Consider the following 15,967-nt stretch of genomic DNA (forward strand, 5'->3'; position numbering starts at 1 on the left):
GTTGACTCGTTGGATGAATCAGGAATTCCTGAACCCCCAGGCTGACCTTACAGATTATGGAGAGACAAAGGTGGCACATCCAGGTTTCAGAGGCATTGGATGTGTGATGTGTGAGGACGTGGGCAGATCAAAAGGAGGCTGAGGCCTGGGAGGAGGGCTTCTCATGGCAACTGCCTCTGACAGCAACTTACTGTGTCATCTTGGGCTCCGGTGACTACCTCTGCCATTAGTTCTGGGTGAAAGCAACCCCTGGATTGGTAGACTAAGCTACAAACATCACCCTTTGAAACCAGAGCTCAACAACAAAGGATGGTTGGATGGATGGATGGATGGATGGATGGATGGATCCTCTAAGCAGGGATTTGCAAACATGCTGCCATTAAACGGACTCTCGTTTACCCTGGAACACTAGTTCTTAGGAGATTAATAGGTATCGGGTAGAAAAAGAAAGTGTGGGGATGGATTCCCTCTTGTGTTAAAGAAAAAAAAAAAAGATCAAGCGGGTACTGGATTGCAGTACTTTTTAGATCCATCACCAGGCTTAGGAAAGCTGCACCAAAAGAGGCCACTAAACTCAGTGTTTTCCAAAAACAGTAACTGGGAAGTGGGATCATTAAATATAAGATTTCTTTTCTACTTTTTAATATTCCTAAACTTTCTTGTATGAGCATATAATGTCTTCTTTATAGGCGAATTATTTAAGAAAAAAAAAACAGAGAAAAAGAGAGAGGTAGGCTGATTCTCATATCATACATGAAGTACTGTTCTTATTAAAAAAAAAAAAAAGAAAGAAAAAAAAAGAAAATCCATTGTTGCCCCAACCTTTGTTTGACCATACAGCTCTCTTTTTAGCCAAATACCTTACGGGAACCAGGGCTTCAAGGAATGTGCTTTGAGAAACACGGAACAAATTACCTCTATTTCACCATTATTCCCAAACCCAATGTGACTTCCAGTATCTCCTCAAAAACATGAGGGAAAACTAAAAATAATGACTATGGTGTGCGGCCTGATTTGGCTATGGCGCTGTGCCCAGTGTTACACTGTTAGAGCCAAAGGGAGGTTGTTGGCTTGGACCAGAGCGTATGTGCCAGCGTCACCCCAGCGCTGCTCGGGGGAAAGAAGTCTTCGGCTGGTGACCGATGCCAGGTACCTACATGGAGGAAGGTTGTGCCAGAGACTTCCAGGGCTTACCAAGTATCCTCGCGCTCCTCCTCATTTCTCAGCCTCCTTTGGGGATCGACTGGGGCTTGGGGCCATGTTGGCCAGTTGCATGTGGGTTGGCATCGACATCTGTCACTTCTACGATGAGACACTTAACAGCCCGTGTGTCTCCTTCATCTCTCTTTCCCCTGTCCCAGGAACCTTGCAGGCCATGTGCCCTGTGCGGCGGGGCTAGAAGACCAAAGCACACAGGTCTGTGAGACACCTGCTGGGAGAGCCATGTGGGGGAGCTGCCCAAATCCACCTTGGACTGTGAATGGAAAATGAGCCTCTGTTGTGTGACGTCTCCACTGAGACTTCAGGACTTGCCCTTTGAGACAGTCAGTGTTAATATTCTGGATCCACGTGTAAAAGGTGGGTGGTAGAAATATCTCTCAATAGCCACGGCTTTTTCTCTTTAGTTTCTGTTCATCAAAAAACCCAATGGCTCTTAGATCTTCCGTATTTCACATCTCACTTAGGCTTTTTGAAGGAACAGTCTATTCTCGTAATACGAAGAGCATTAATAATAACAGTGATATAAGAGCAACTATCTGCTGAGCCCATACTATGTGCCAGGTATGAATTAAATAATTCTTGTGCCTTCTTTCATTGAATTTAATTCTTATGACAACTTTATACAAGGATTTCTGTTATTAAGTTTTGACCGATGAAGAATCTGAAGCTCATGGAGCAGAAGCATTTTGCCTTAGTCACACAGTCAGTGAGTGACAAAGGAGGCCTCAAAGTTGGATCCATCTGACACCCAAAGTGTTAGCTTCTCCCATGAACACTACAGCATTAAATGCCAACTCAGTTGCAGATTTTTTTTTTTAAGTAGTCTCCACACTCCACATGGAGCCCAGCATGGGGCTTGAACTCACGACCCTGAGATCAAGACCTTGAGATCAAGATTTGAGCTGAGGGGCACCCGGGTGGCTCAGCGGTTGGGCGTCTGCCTTGGGCCCAGGGCATGATCCTGGAGACCCAGGATTGAGTCCCTGCATCGGGCTCCCTGCATGGAGCCTGCTTCTCCTTCTGCCTGTGTCTCTGCCTCTCTCTCTCTCTCTCTCTCTCTCTCTCTGTGTCTCTCTCTGTGTCTTTCATGAATAAATAAATAAAATCTTTAAAAAATAAAAAGACTTGAGCTGAGATCAAGAGTCAGACACTTAACCAACTGAGCCACATGCGTCCCCTCCATAGCAGATTGAAAGGACCTCATGATGTGGCTGCCACCTGCCTCCCTCACCCCAGGTGCCCCTGGAGAGACATCCTCTCCACTTGCTGGGCCTCCTCCAGCCTGTGCCTTCACGCTCCTGGAGTCAGGACCCGTTTTCACCCTGCTAGTGCTTCTGGCCACGATGCCCACTCCCTCCTCGTGTCTACCCAGTAAACTCCATCCTCTGACAACTCTGCACCTGCTGCCTCCCCCGGCAGCCTCCCCTGAGCTCCCCGGAGCCCCTCACTCTCTGGTGTGCTATCTCTGTATCCTCTCTGGTTGTCAGCACCTCGCTGTGTTACACTTACATTGGTTACAGCTATGCCACCACCCAGGGCGAGAGCCAGGTTTGCATGTCTCTATATGCCCAACACTAACATGTGCCAGATACGTGCAAGGTACTCAAATCATCAAACTGACCACATTTTTTTTTCTGGCCCCAAGCATGTGATCCCTGAGACGAGTCATTCCACCGTCCAGTTCTCCTTTGGGCAATAAATAAGCTGGCGTATAGTTTATGAGATGGTCTCTTTAAAGTTTGGAGCTTGTGAATTGCTTCGCCAGCACGAGACACCTCTTTTAAGTGAACAGATTTAGTCAAGTTTTCGAAGCAAAAAGATTTGAGGACAAGAGTCTCTTTCCACTGACATTTATTGAGTATGAACTTTGCACCAGCCGTTGCACGGGCCGTGTTTGTGTCGCCTCGGGTGGGCCTCACAATCATGCCCAGGTCATCAGCCTGCCTGTTTTATAGCTAAAGAAATGAGACTCGAGAGTCTTGAGAGCTTTGCTGGTGATCCCCGGTTAGTTGCAGGGTCTGAGCCTGAATTCAGAGCCACTGACTTGAGCTCTAGGACCCCCTGGACCCATAGTGACCCTGGTCAGATGCACCCGTGAGCCCCACCCTGAATGCAGCCTCCCCCTGGCTCTTTGCATCCTGACGGCATCGTCGTAGCCTGGGAACCCGGCAGTCGTCTTGCAGCGCAAGAGTGCTTGGGAAGCTGGGTGGTGTGGGTCCCAGAGATGGCCCCGTGCGTCAAAACGACTCACACACTCAGACATCCACTTCACCACAGACCAAGGGGACATGGCTTGCTACTTTAAAGAGACTCTACTTGGGCCTTTTCCCAGAGAACAGTAAATAGCCGTTGCTTGAGCCCCAAGCTTTCCAGAACTGGCTTCCTGCTGCCTCTGCTCCAGCTTTGCATCCTGCCACGGGAAGTGGTGCCCCCCGCTCCCTGCCGATAACCTGCATGCTGCGCAAGACTGAGACAGGCCTGCCTCAAGGGTGACCTGCTGGGGATGGGGTCAGAGCCGAATCCCGAGTCTCACAAAATCCAGGGCGATCCTGCGGTCCATGCAAGGATCTCTTTCCCTCAGATTAAAAGATGCTTTGGGGGTGCTGTGGAGCACCCCGGAGCTCGATGCCCCGGACTCTAGGTCATTGACTCCACATATGGAAGAGGTGTGGCCTGAGGTGAGGATCCCCTTAGGAGAGAGAAGCAGCCTGGTCCTTCATGAGTTTTATTAAGTTTATTGGTGAGACACGGGAAGCAGGGAGATAAAGCCCGAACAAGACAAGGATGTGCATTCTGAGGGCACATCCCTTCATGAATGGGACCAACCCTCAGGGCTACCCCCAGCCCTCCATACACCCAGGGGGCCCGCAAGATATAACCCATCACCTGGCGTCTCACCCGTGGAGCATATGGTCAAATAACCTCCTAAGCTGGGGTGAGAAGGGGGTCCCCGCTGAGAGGAACCTTCCTCTGGGGGAGGCCTGCAGGCCGGGGCGAGGTCCAGGCCGTCATTGCTGGCAGCGCTGCAGGAAGGGGAGACTGAGGTAGGGGGTCTCTGGGTATGGACGCACAAGGATGGGCTGGAATCCCGATTCTAGATTAACAAACACTAAGGCAGGAGGTGGAGGAGAGGAATGTCAGTGGCGAAGAGAAGCAAGGAGGAGAGCAGGATAAATGTGAGACAGGAGTTTTCCCAGGGAAGGGCGTCCAGAGGAAAAGCAGGGCGAGGTGGACAGCTGGGAAATGGGCTTCTTTCTTTCTTCTTTTTTTTTTTTTTATCTCGTGGTTTTCTTGGCGGGGGAGCTCAGAGCGGAGGTCTTCCCCTGGGGGTCCTTGAACTCGCTCGCACTCCCCAGCCTGGTTTTGGACTCCCCACGGGGGCTGCAGTTGCCACTGCCGGTGACACAGCCCCCGGACAGCACGCCGTAGCCCCCGGAGACCGAGCTGGGCCGGTAACCATAGCTGCCAGCGCCGCCGAAACCGAAGCCGGCCCCGGTGCCCGCGGTGCCCGCCGGGGTGCTGCTGATGACCGCTGTGGGGGTGGACGGAGGAGCCGTAAGTGTGCGTGTCCCCAGCTGGGAGTGACCCCAAGTGCCCTCCGGCCTCCCAGCCACAACCAGCACAGACGTCTCCGTCTCAAGCGAACCCTTCACGTCAGCTGCGGACTCTAATGTGCTCGGTGCCTGAGCAGCTCAAGCTCTGGAAACAATAGGCCAGATCCCCCGGGGTCCCCAGATCGGGCACCTCCTCATTCTTTGAACAAACAGGAGCAGCAAGAGCTTCCTCCCAGAGCATCACATAAGCCAATAGTTCTTGCATTTAACTTTAAAATACATTCCTAATTTTTTTTTTCAAAGGATCTCCTGATTGCTCGATTTAGGAAGGATTTGCTGGTGTGTCTGGAAGGAGCCCGGCCTGGGCGCTGTGGAGCTAGCACGAACGGGGGGTGTGCAGCCAGCTGCGTGCAGGTCCCCCCTCCCGGCCAGGAGGTGGACTCAGGAGGCTCACGGCCTGCAGGAGAGCTGGGCGGGGGAGGCAGGAGAGCGTGGGCTGGGAGTTCCATCCCAGCAGAGGTGAGATTTCTGGGGAAGGGGCCCATGTGAAGGATCAGAATGTGATGGGAAGCTGGGATGTGATGGGAAGACGCAACGGGTCTCAGCAAGCAAGGCAGTTGTGGCCGTGGTGATCTCCCGGGCAAAGCCCAGGCTGCTCCCCGGGGGCCTGGTAGCAGGCACCCGCTTGTGTTCACTGACGGCCTACAAAGACCCCGCAGAGGCGTGAAATACTCACAGATGCTCACGGCGTTGGTGTATTCTCCAGACATCCTGTGCAGAGAGGAAAGTGCAGGTGAAGCTCTGGTGCGTGGCATCCGAGTTCCCCACACTACAGTTTGACGTCAGCAGTCCAGCCTCCACGAGCCCCTCAGCTGGCCAGAGGCCTCTGCTCACCCCCCTCCCGCCCCAGGCCACTCGTCCCACTTCGGAGATGTGCCAACTTGCAAACCTGGGGCCCCCCAACAACAACACCCCTCGGGGGCCCTCCTCTGGGTTTCTCTTTATCCCATTTCTTCATTCCTGCAAGGCTAGCGCCAGAATAAATAAACACACGTGTGGAAATATCAGCATCGGAGGTTGCCCTTAAGGAATGAACTGTCTGGTTTTAGGACCCGTGACTTCTCCCCATGTGTCTCCGGGATACAAGGATGCTCTGTTAGAATAAGGTTTTCCACACTCCGATGCTTTGTGCACCACCCTTCTGATCGTTGCTATGAGCATGTATGGCTCAAATTGTTATATATTTAGGACTTCTCTTTGACTCTGCCTTTTATGACAAAAAAAATGCATTTTTCTTAAAAAGAAGTTTTATATCACCAGGGTGAATAGAAAGTCAACACTACCTGAACAAAAAAGAAAGAATAAACAGCAATAAAAATAAATATAATGAAAATAAAGCAATTTTAAATTTTTTTTGCCTGGATATTGTTGTCTGCCAGAGGCTCTGAACCTGGGATCAACTGTCTCTTATCAATAATAGAGGTATTTGCAAGGTCAGAGCGGCTTAAAGACACACCAGCACCCCGCTGAGGCTACCTCCCCGCTGTGGTCTGGAAAGTCACAGGCCTTCCGTAAAGGAGTTGCTATCTCATTAACTGACCGGATGCCGTTTAAAGCTACGTTTCTGGGTGACCTCAAAAGTATCTTCAGGCCCTGCAGCAACCCTCCCACACTCTGGGAAACTGAGTCAGAAGATACCAAAAGTTCTTCCAGCTGTTAGCTTCTAAGACCCCTCCCATGACCCACCTGCACTCCTCGCCCTCCAGCAGCTTGCGGTAGGTGGCGATCTCGATGTCCAGGGACAGCTTCGTGCTCATGAGCTCCTGGTACTCGCGCAGCATCCGGGCCAGCTCCTCCTTGGCCTGGTGCAGGGCGGCCTCCAGCTCGTCCAGCTTGGCCCGGGCGTCCTTCAGGGCACAGTCGCCCCGCTGCTCGGCGTCGGCGATGGCCGTCTCCAGGTTGGAGCACTGAGGGGGCAGGAGGTAGCATTTTCCCCTGAGTTCTAGGGCCCTCTGGGCCTCACTTCACCCCTCACCCCAACATGTTCACTGTGGTCGACCATCCTCAGTCTGGCCCCACTTCCTAAAGCAAAGCCACATCCATGGTGATGGAGGCACATGAGTCAACATGAGTCAGGGAGGATTATTACTCTCAGCTACTTGGGTTCTGAAAGACTCTTCAGTTGTTCCAGACTTCAGATGGGAGGTAAGGGTGGGGGATGAGATCAGGGGCTCCACTGGAGAACGTGGGCTCTGAGACGGAGGACCAAGAGTGAGAGAGGGGTCCAGGGGAGTTACGTGGGCTAGGCAGCGCACTCCTCCCTTGCCAACGAGCCAGGATGCCCCGAAGCCCCCTCACCTGCTTCTTCACACTCTCAATCTCCGAGCGCAGCCTTTGGATAAGGCGAGTCAGTTCGGAGATCTCGTTCTTGGTATGTTTGAGGTCATCTCCATGCCGACCGGCCACTAGCTGGAGCTCCTGGAACTAGGGGGGCAAGGGACAAAGCAGAGACCTTGACTCAGGGCCTGGCTGAGCTCAACCTGGCAGACTGTGCCTTTGTCTTCAGAGTGTGACAGAGGTGGGTGCGGGTCCCCTACCTCACCAGGCTGTCAACAGCCTCCCACTCAACCTTCTGCTCATTGGGTTTATTTGTTTGCATTAAGCACAGCTATCTCACTGACGGTTAGACTTGGTCATAAGGACACATGAAAGCCTTCTACTCTCCACGTTGCCACTTTATAACACTCAACTCCAGGGATGATGCGCCTCCACCCATAGCCCTTCAAAGTCAAGGTCAAATTCAAACCATGAGCAGAGCAGCAAGGTGCTTAGAGGCTTGGCATCCACCAGTCTCTCTAGATTTGTTTTCCATTGCCCCTGCCCTTCATCTATTTCTTTTTACACCTGTGCCAAACAGTTCCATGTTCCCCAAATGCCCCTCAAGTTTCTGAGTCTTTGCATGAATTGCTATCTCCACCTGGAAAACCCTTCCCCATCCATTTTTTTCTTTTTCCTCAGTTAGTTCCAACTCAGCCAGGGCAGAGTCACTTCCTCCACGAGGACTTCCTTGATCTCTCAGTTGGGCATACTTCCGTTTCCATAGCTCCTGGCACCCCAGTCCATAGATCTTACCACATTGTACTGTAAGTAGGCCTTTCTGTGTCTTTCCTATCAGATTTAGCATGACTGGATGGCAGGGACCTGTCTTCTCTGTGACTTCCTTCCCTTCATAGCTCAGCTGGGCCCTAGGCTACAGGAAGTCTCTCTGGGCATGAAGAATAGTGTGTGTGTGTGTGTGTGTGTGTGTGTGTGTGTGTGTGTGTGTCATGGTGGTGGTGGCGGATTCTGCTATTCCCCAACACCACTAGCCATGAATTTGAGGTCGTCTAAGTTTTGGGATCACGCCTGCCTTTGATGTCATCCAGCAAATAGTCAAAGAGAGTATTTTAGTTCTACCCCAGAATCTGGCTTAAGAGGAACTTGGAAAAGTGTGGCATTCAGAACTCTGATGGCCGTGCACTGCTTCTCTATGTCCCTGGTGCTTGGCCTTGCAGGCTGTTATATCTGACCCTAACAAGGCCCTACATTTAGGATTCCTCTTAAAGATACCAGATCCCCTGGAAGGCAGAGCGGGGGATTCTCACTATGCCTCTGTGCTTTATCTTTGGTGCTAATCTTGGGATGGTAAACACTGGGGCAGGACAGGTGGTCTTTTCCTGCTTCTCTGTAAGGCTGTGTGAGCAGGATGGCCCTCCCTACCAACTAACAGGGAGGGGGGCACTAACTTCCCCAGTTCTGACACCAAACAGTCTCCTTTTGAAGCAAATAGGAAAGCATCCTTCTCCATTCTGCTCCCAGCCCACCCCAAACCTTCACTGTAAATGCTTCTTACCAGAGTCGTGTCCTGATCTTTTGTCTAAACACCATAAAATTCGCAGTCATCTAGATTCCAATCCAGCTCCATCGCTTACCAGCTAAGTGAGCTTGGCAAGTTACTGACACCCCCACCCTTTCAAAGGGGAATAATAATAATAAGACCTCATAATTCTATTGCTAGAACTAGAAACTCTGGTCAATAAGTGCTTACCTCCAGATGGAGACATGCAGGTGTGGATAACCCCGAACAGCAAATGTTCCAAAAATTATGTCTGTGCAGACCTGCCTAATTCTTCTGGAAGGAGCCTGGGGTTAAGCACTAGCCACTGACAATCCAGAGTGGCTGGGCCACATGGCTGTCCCTGATCCCAGCTTGCAGCAGTCACATGTAGGGAAGTGGGAACTGGAGACTTGGGTATGAACTTGGGTTGGAACTTTTATCAAGAATCCTGGCTTTTGTTGTTGCCTAAACCTTGAAAGCCTCCCTTCCTCCCACACCTGCTGGCCACATCCTTCTGTCCCTGTAGTGGCATGAAGGCAGGGGGAGGGACAACATAAGTCCTCAAGTGTGTGAATCTCCCCTGAGAAGGAACCCGATAAACAGCATGGAACAATTAGGAAGTTGCCATCTTGATCTGAGAAACCAAATTATCTAAAGAATTATTTCCCCACCCAGGACCCATTAGAGGAGTTAAGATCTAAGGGACTCATACTCCCCCTTTATTCTTGCAGTTGGACTTGAATGAAAGGTAGGAATTACCTGATCTCAGATCACACTCAAGAGACCCCCTAATTTATTGTAATTAATGAGGAGTTGAGATGCTAACTACCCGTGTTTTCCTCCCTCTCAGACTCAGTTTAAAACCCTATCTCCAGGAAGTCAGTCCTGACCTGCCCCACCTGGTCCCCTAACCTCTGTCTCCTCAGCATCCGGGACTCTGTGCCACATTCATTTGCACTCAGCTGTGGGTGTCCTTCGATGGCTGCCTCAGTCTAAGTGGGTCAGTCTAAGAGTTTCATCTTCTCCCTTTGGGCTTCCCCCAGTGACCAGGACAGTGCTGTGCTCCGAGTAAATGTGTGGGCCATGGCAGGCTGGATTCTAGAGAGGTATGCAGCCCACCTTAGTCTGGTACAGCGCCTCAGCCTCAGCCTTGCTCTTCAAGGCGATCTCCTCATACTGAGCACGGACCTCAGCAATGATGCTGTCCAGGTTCAGGTCCCGATTGTTGTCCATGGACAGGATGACAGATGTGTCACTGATGTGGGACTGGATCTGAGCGATCTCCTATATGGAAAAGAAGGAGACATGAAATGCTTTTTGTGGGCAGAGGAAGAGGCCAAGGTGATGGCCCTTTCCTAGCATATCCCCCAGATTCTCCCAAATGGAGGCAAGCTGTATTCCCCAAAGCCCCCAGCCCAAATGTCTCAATACCACATCTGAAAACTGTTGAATGAGTTTGAAGCAGTTAAGAAAGAAAATAGCTCATCTGTCTGTCCCTTGAGACAGGTCAGGAGTAGAGGAAGTAGTGGGGAAACAGCCCAGCCACCAAATAAGAGACACTAAGGACATGGGAGCTGACATATGCTTGGCCAATAGGCTCAGACCTGCAGCTAGATGGTCAGAGGCAGTAGGAAGGGTGTGAAGACTCCTCACCTCTACCCCTGGAGATTCTTGCTCAAGACCCAAGGAGACACCCCAGCGGTAGGGAAAAGACAGGGAGAAATGAGAATGTCCTTGGCTGAAGATCAGTGGGAACCTCATAAGGATCCACGACTTCCTGATGGAAGTAAGACCAGGACATCTGGAGGCCAGGCTAGGACCGATGGTGCACACATCATTTGGGGGCATCGGGATAGATGTCATGCGTGCCTTGGATCAACATGGCCACCAGCATCCAAATGCTGGAGATCTCCTGGGCTCTTAAAGGAATGAGTAACCAACCACTCATTTACACGTCTGTCCTTCCAGAAGACAGAGCTGGGGATGGGGTGGGGGGATGGAGCCCTTACCCCCTCATACAGGCATTTGAAGAACTTGATTTCTCCATCCAGGGCATCCACCTTGGCCTGAAGCTCCACCTTGCTCATGTAAGCTGCATCCACATCCTAAAGGAATCCAAAGACCCCTGGCATTGCCATTCTTCAAGTCCAGACAGACCTCTCCCAGGAACTGGCATCTGAGCACCGACACTAAGACTGGCTAGCTGCCTCCAGGGAATGGTGTCGAGACCCAGAGGGCAGGAATATAACTTCCACCCAAGGTTCACTGCGAGCCTCTAGAAGTCGTCTGCACCCCATCCAAACTGGAACCATGTTACTGCCTCTATTTCTTAAAGGGGGTATAGGAGAGAGCTCTACCTTCCACACGGGGCTCATTCTGCAGTCAGGGCCCAGGGCAGCCATGGCGCTTTGCCAGAGACAGGCAGAGTTGGAAGGTAAACCTGCAGCCCCGCTCAAAGCCTGTCCTGTTTCCCAAGCCAAAGTGGACACAACCTGGGCACTGACTACCCATATCTGGGCTCCTGCCCATTCACACCGAATATTAAGAGCTGACAAGGTGATATATTCTAGGGAAACATCAAGGTTTCCCAAGACGTCCCAAGCAGCACAACCCTCCGTCCTCCTCTGGCACTTGAGCTCCCAGTCTTCCTACAAGGAGCACAGACCTCAGTCTCCTCTCTGTTACCCACCCTGCCCTCCACACTCCCCCGCCCGGGTGACGGAGGGCCATGCACCAGCACCCCCCACCTCCTCACCTTCTTGAGCACCACAAATTCATTCTCGGCAGTTGTGCGCTTGTTAATCTCCTCCTCGTACCTGCAGGAAAGCGTCACATGAGTAAGGGGTGCGTGTGTGCCCTCATCGTGAAAGCAGAGAATGGATGCCCACACTATGTACCTTTTAGCAGGTATTAGTCTGTATCTTTGCAAATCTGTCCAACTCACTAGGACTACTTGGCCAGTGCCATAGACAGGGTTTGAAAGCAACGCCTTCCCAAGCCACGGGACCAGATGATTTGGGATTTGGGTTTCCCCTGATGCCTGGAGAGTAAATTCATTCTTCCTCTTCCCATGAAGTGTCCAAATCACAGGAACATGCTGCTGCCCCTTTCAGCCATGATTCTTGTGTCACTCCAGCTGTCTGACACTCGTGCTAATAACTTTACCCCATCTCGACACATGACTCTTAAGGAAGCCAGAACTATCCCCCAGGACAGAGGGGGCATTTCCCCAATTCCATGACCTGAGGGAGATGAGAGAAACTCCAACTCCCTCCCCTGCTGGGTTGAGGTGGGGGGAGAATGGTTCCTTGGAACTTGGGGACCCACTGAGCAAGCTTAGGAGCTGAGAGGCTCTCTCCAGTGGAGAGCAGGAGGGAGTGCACCAAGGAGGTGGCCACTTGCCAGAACAGCCCTGCCACTGCCTGAGAGACTGACTATCCACTGTCCAGACTGCCCGGCCACCCAGAGAGGGCCCTCATCTTGCCCAGGTAGGGGAACTCAGGATGGGCTACTCTCACCCAAGCTCAGTGCCTCTGCAGCCAACGGTAAGTGGCCCAGTGCCTGCAGGGAAGGCCCAGCTCTAGCAGGCCAGTCAGCCTAGATGTGGGGTCCTGCCCACCTCTTCTTGTAGTCCTCCACCACATCCCGCATGCTCCTCAGCTCCGAGTCCAGCCGCACCCTGTCCCCGGACAGCGTCTCCAGCTGCTTCCGCAGGTTGCTGATGTAGCCCTCGAGGATGGGCTCCAGGTTGTTCTTGCAGTTGTTCACATCCAGCTGCTGCAGCAGCTCCCACTTGGTCTCCAGCACCTGGTTCTGCTGCTCCAGGAACCGCACCTGGGACCCAAATCAACAGGTACTCGGTCAATAGGGAGGCTGCGTGCTTTCTTTTCCTGGACAGAGGCTGTGTTGTCCTATGCTACATTAGCTTACAGGGTAAGCCTCAGCCCTTGGAAAATACCGCCTCCCCCTGCCCAGGGCCCTTTGTCTGCCTGAGGCTCTCTTTCAGGGGACAGCCTCTAAGACCAGGCAAGGCCTCATCTTCATTTCCTGCCGCTCAGACCTGTCTCCTCCTCACCGGTCTAAGTCTGCCTGGGCCAGTGCCCACGGGCAGCCTGGGCCACCTCTCTGAGGCAAGTCCTTAGACACCTGAGCTGGCCTGTCCTGGCCTTCACAGTCCTGGGTGCCCCTGCCCACGGCCCGGTGTCCGGGCCTCTGTCGTGGCATCTACCAGCCCAGCCAGGGGCAGGCACTCAGCCGACTGGGGCTCTTGGGTCTTCCTATGTGGCTTTCATGTCTGACTCTCTGACTTCAGAGCATTTCTCCCCGGGGAACAACCAGCATTCCCAAGTTGCAGCCTGGAAATACCAAGCCATTCCCTTGCTCAAAACGCTCTGGAGGTTCCACATCACCTTCAGGGTCGAACCCAAACTCCTCCGGTGCTCCTTGCAATGTGCGCACGCCCTCGTTCCCCTCCGCCACCGCTCACCTGACATTTGCGCAAAGCCAAGTTCTCCCCGTTCTCCGAGCAAGTCTACCACACTACACAGGACGGCTCCCTCTCCCCAGGCCTCCTTTCCCCACCCCCGTCCACCCCCATTCATGCTCTGCTACCCCACTCACTGTCACCCTGGTGGGCTTCCCCTGCTCCCCTGTGCTCAGCAAGTCTCTATTTCCAAGGCCCTGCTACCCCTTTCTTCCTCAGGGGTTCTCAAACTCAAAGGGACATCACCCTCACCCGGGAACTCTGGGTCCCAAATGTGCATTTCTACGAGTGCCCAGGTGATCCTATGCTGCTAGTTCCGGGAGCACATTCGAAGACCACAGGGCTAGTGCCTCACTGATCCCCATCTGCCTCACCTTATACATCGGGTGTATTATATATAGGCTTTGAGTCTGTTTTTCAACCAGAATTTGAGCAGGTCTAAGTCCCAGGAGAGGAGAAACGGAGTCTCATGGCTTTATAGATATCCTAGGCTGCCACGGAGCTCTCCTTTGTCCAGCTTCCAAGTTGCATAGACTTACTCTCCTACTTCTACCTTTGAAACCACTTGCCCTGCCTCCTGGAAACCTTCTCACACCAAGCTCCCTGGCTCTTCCTGCCCCTCTGACCACCCCCGATCCATCAGCACTGATTCAGGTTTGTCCAGTTTCTTTCCTGCTCTGTCCTTACTGTGTCTACAGCCTGGGGAGTGTCCAGTTTTCCTCTGCTTTGGACAGGGAGGTCCCTGAGGGCAGTGAAGGCAGAGGAAGGAAGAGGCTCTAGGTTTGGCTTGCTCCAAAAAGTCCCACCTTGTCGATGAAGGAGGCAAACTTGTTGTTCAGAGCCTTGATCTGCTCCCGCTCCTGGGTGCGCACTTTCTGGATCTCGGGGTCCAGCTCCACGTTGAGGGGGGACAGGAGGTTCTTGTTGACGGTGACCTGATGGATGCCCCCCGGAGGGCACACGGACGGGCACACGGGCCCCAGGGCCACGCTGCCAAACATGCTCCCAGCAAAGCCACTGGGCCGGCCTCGACCAAACCCATAGCCACCCACCCGCCCACTGCCGCTGGCCATGTTGAGGGAGATGCTCCTGGTGCCCCCCAGGCTGTAGAGGCTCCGGCTCCCAAAGCCTCCGCTGAGCCCTTTGCCCCCTGCCCGGTAGGAGGATGAGCTGCCCCCGGAGAGCACTGCCGAGCAGCCGCTGAAGCCCCCCTTGGAGGCAGCTCCCGACTTGTAGGTGAATTGGCGATTCATGCTGGGGAGGCCAGAGAGATGGAATAAAATGCTAACCCTTAGCTGAGATGCAATTGACCAGCCTACAATCACAGGCTCCCCCTTTATAGGTTCAGGAGGGAGCCGCAGCCCTAATTTGTGGGTTTAGTTTGCCTGGGAGCAAGAAATCATTTTCTCCCAGCAAAATCAGAGACACCAGGTAAATAACTTGAAAACCTCCAAAATGCTGGGCTTGCAAGCCTTGCTCATGTAATTTGAGTCTTATCTAATTAACATGGGATAATTAGGCTGGCCAAATTATCCCTGGAAAGATCTTGGCTGAGAGATTTGTCACAGCCTCAATTGCCCTTCCGCAGGGAGTGGGGAGGCTGCATTGCAGGGGTGCAGAGGAAGACCTTTAATTGACAGCCTCATCTGTGAGAGATCTCAGGACTCTACCAGCATCAGATCAAGGACCCAGGCTAAACTGCTTTTATGTGGTTAGGAAAAGGCTCTGTAGACTGGCTTCCCAGGGCTCCTGGAGACAGGAATCCAGGTCTCTGCTGTGCCCTCCCAGACAGCTCTTCTGCTCCCCTGTGCACCGGGGCTGCCCAGCACACACCAACTTCTTTGTTCTTGTGCTCTCCCACCACCTCTCCCTTGACCTTGAAATACCACCATACATGATAGCCGACACTAGTATAGCACTTTACAGCATTGCAAGAGCTCCTTGCACACCAAAGCTCGCTTAATGCACTCTGTCAGCCTGGGGAGCAGTATGATGATCCACATTTCACAAAGGGGAAAACAGAGGCTCAGAAAGCTGAGGAGAGCAAATATTTCACGAGCCCTCTTTTTGTATGAATCCCAGAGGATGCAAACACCCAATAAAATGAAGGCCTCAACACTGAGGTTCTCTAGGCTGATCTTCTGACCCCACATACAGAGCAATGAAGGCTGTATTTGCCCATCTGTCCACTGACCTGTGCATTCTTTCATCCATCTTTCACTTAAGAGCCTTCTGTTAAGGGCTGACTCTGTCCCAGGTACCGTGCCAGTCTCTGGAGTCATAAAGACAGAAGCCTAGCTCACAATTCTAAGAGGAAGGACAGACACTTGAATTTCATTAGAGCCTTGTCAACACCAAAGTATGTGACCCAAGTGTTTCACAGTTTCCAAATCCCAAATATATTCACCATACATAATACCCTTCACGAAAAGATGCAATTATTTCACCAGAGTGCTTGAATGAAGTTTGCCAACCTCACTTTTCTATTTCTGTCCAGAGATTGTAGTCCTATTCTGTATTCTGTATTATAATACATCAGTATTTTATGCTTCTACTATAGAATGAAACAATTGCCAAATTCAACCTCCCCTGCTCTTTTTATACAAAACAGCTGTTTTCTAGTTAAGAGTAGTCATTTTCTTAGATGGTCTCAATTTCACTACCAGCAACAACACTTGGCACAAAGGTTTTAGCTTTGCAATTTCTTCATCAGGCGTGATGAATGAAGACCAACAAAGCTGTGTTGTGATGAGAATGTAGAGTGTTTCAGCCAGAATCACTCCCTAATTGACTCCTTTCAGCACACCAGCATCAGGGTGAACATGATTCAGA

The 15,967-nt window shown here is 52.0% G+C and overlaps 1 protein-coding gene across 1 annotated transcript; it reads right to left on the reverse strand.

Annotated features, from left to right (window-relative positions):
* Positions 1-3,940: 3,940 nt before the first annotated feature.
* Positions 3,941-14,453, reverse strand: LOC129517207 (keratin, type II cytoskeletal 73). The gene is made up of 9 exons (XM_055336868.1): positions 13,942-14,453; positions 12,272-12,486; positions 11,408-11,468; positions 10,662-10,757; positions 9,772-9,936; positions 7,134-7,259; positions 6,522-6,742; positions 5,512-5,546; positions 3,941-4,753 (listed from the first exon to the last, which is right to left on the reverse strand). Exons 1-9 carry the CDS (start codon positions 14,386-14,388, stop codon positions 4,497-4,499), a joined length of 1,623 nt encoding a protein of 540 aa, XP_055192843.1. The 5' UTR covers positions 14,389-14,453; the 3' UTR covers positions 3,941-4,496.
* Between the last annotated feature and the right edge of the window lie 1,514 nt (positions 14,454-15,967).

Source organism: Nyctereutes procyonoides, unplaced genomic scaffold (genome assembly GCF_905146905.1).
Source record: "Nyctereutes procyonoides isolate TBG_1078 unplaced genomic scaffold, NYPRO_anot_genome, whole genome shotgun sequence".
In the NCBI taxonomy this organism is placed as follows: Eukaryota; Metazoa; Chordata; class Mammalia; order Carnivora; family Canidae; genus Nyctereutes; species Nyctereutes procyonoides.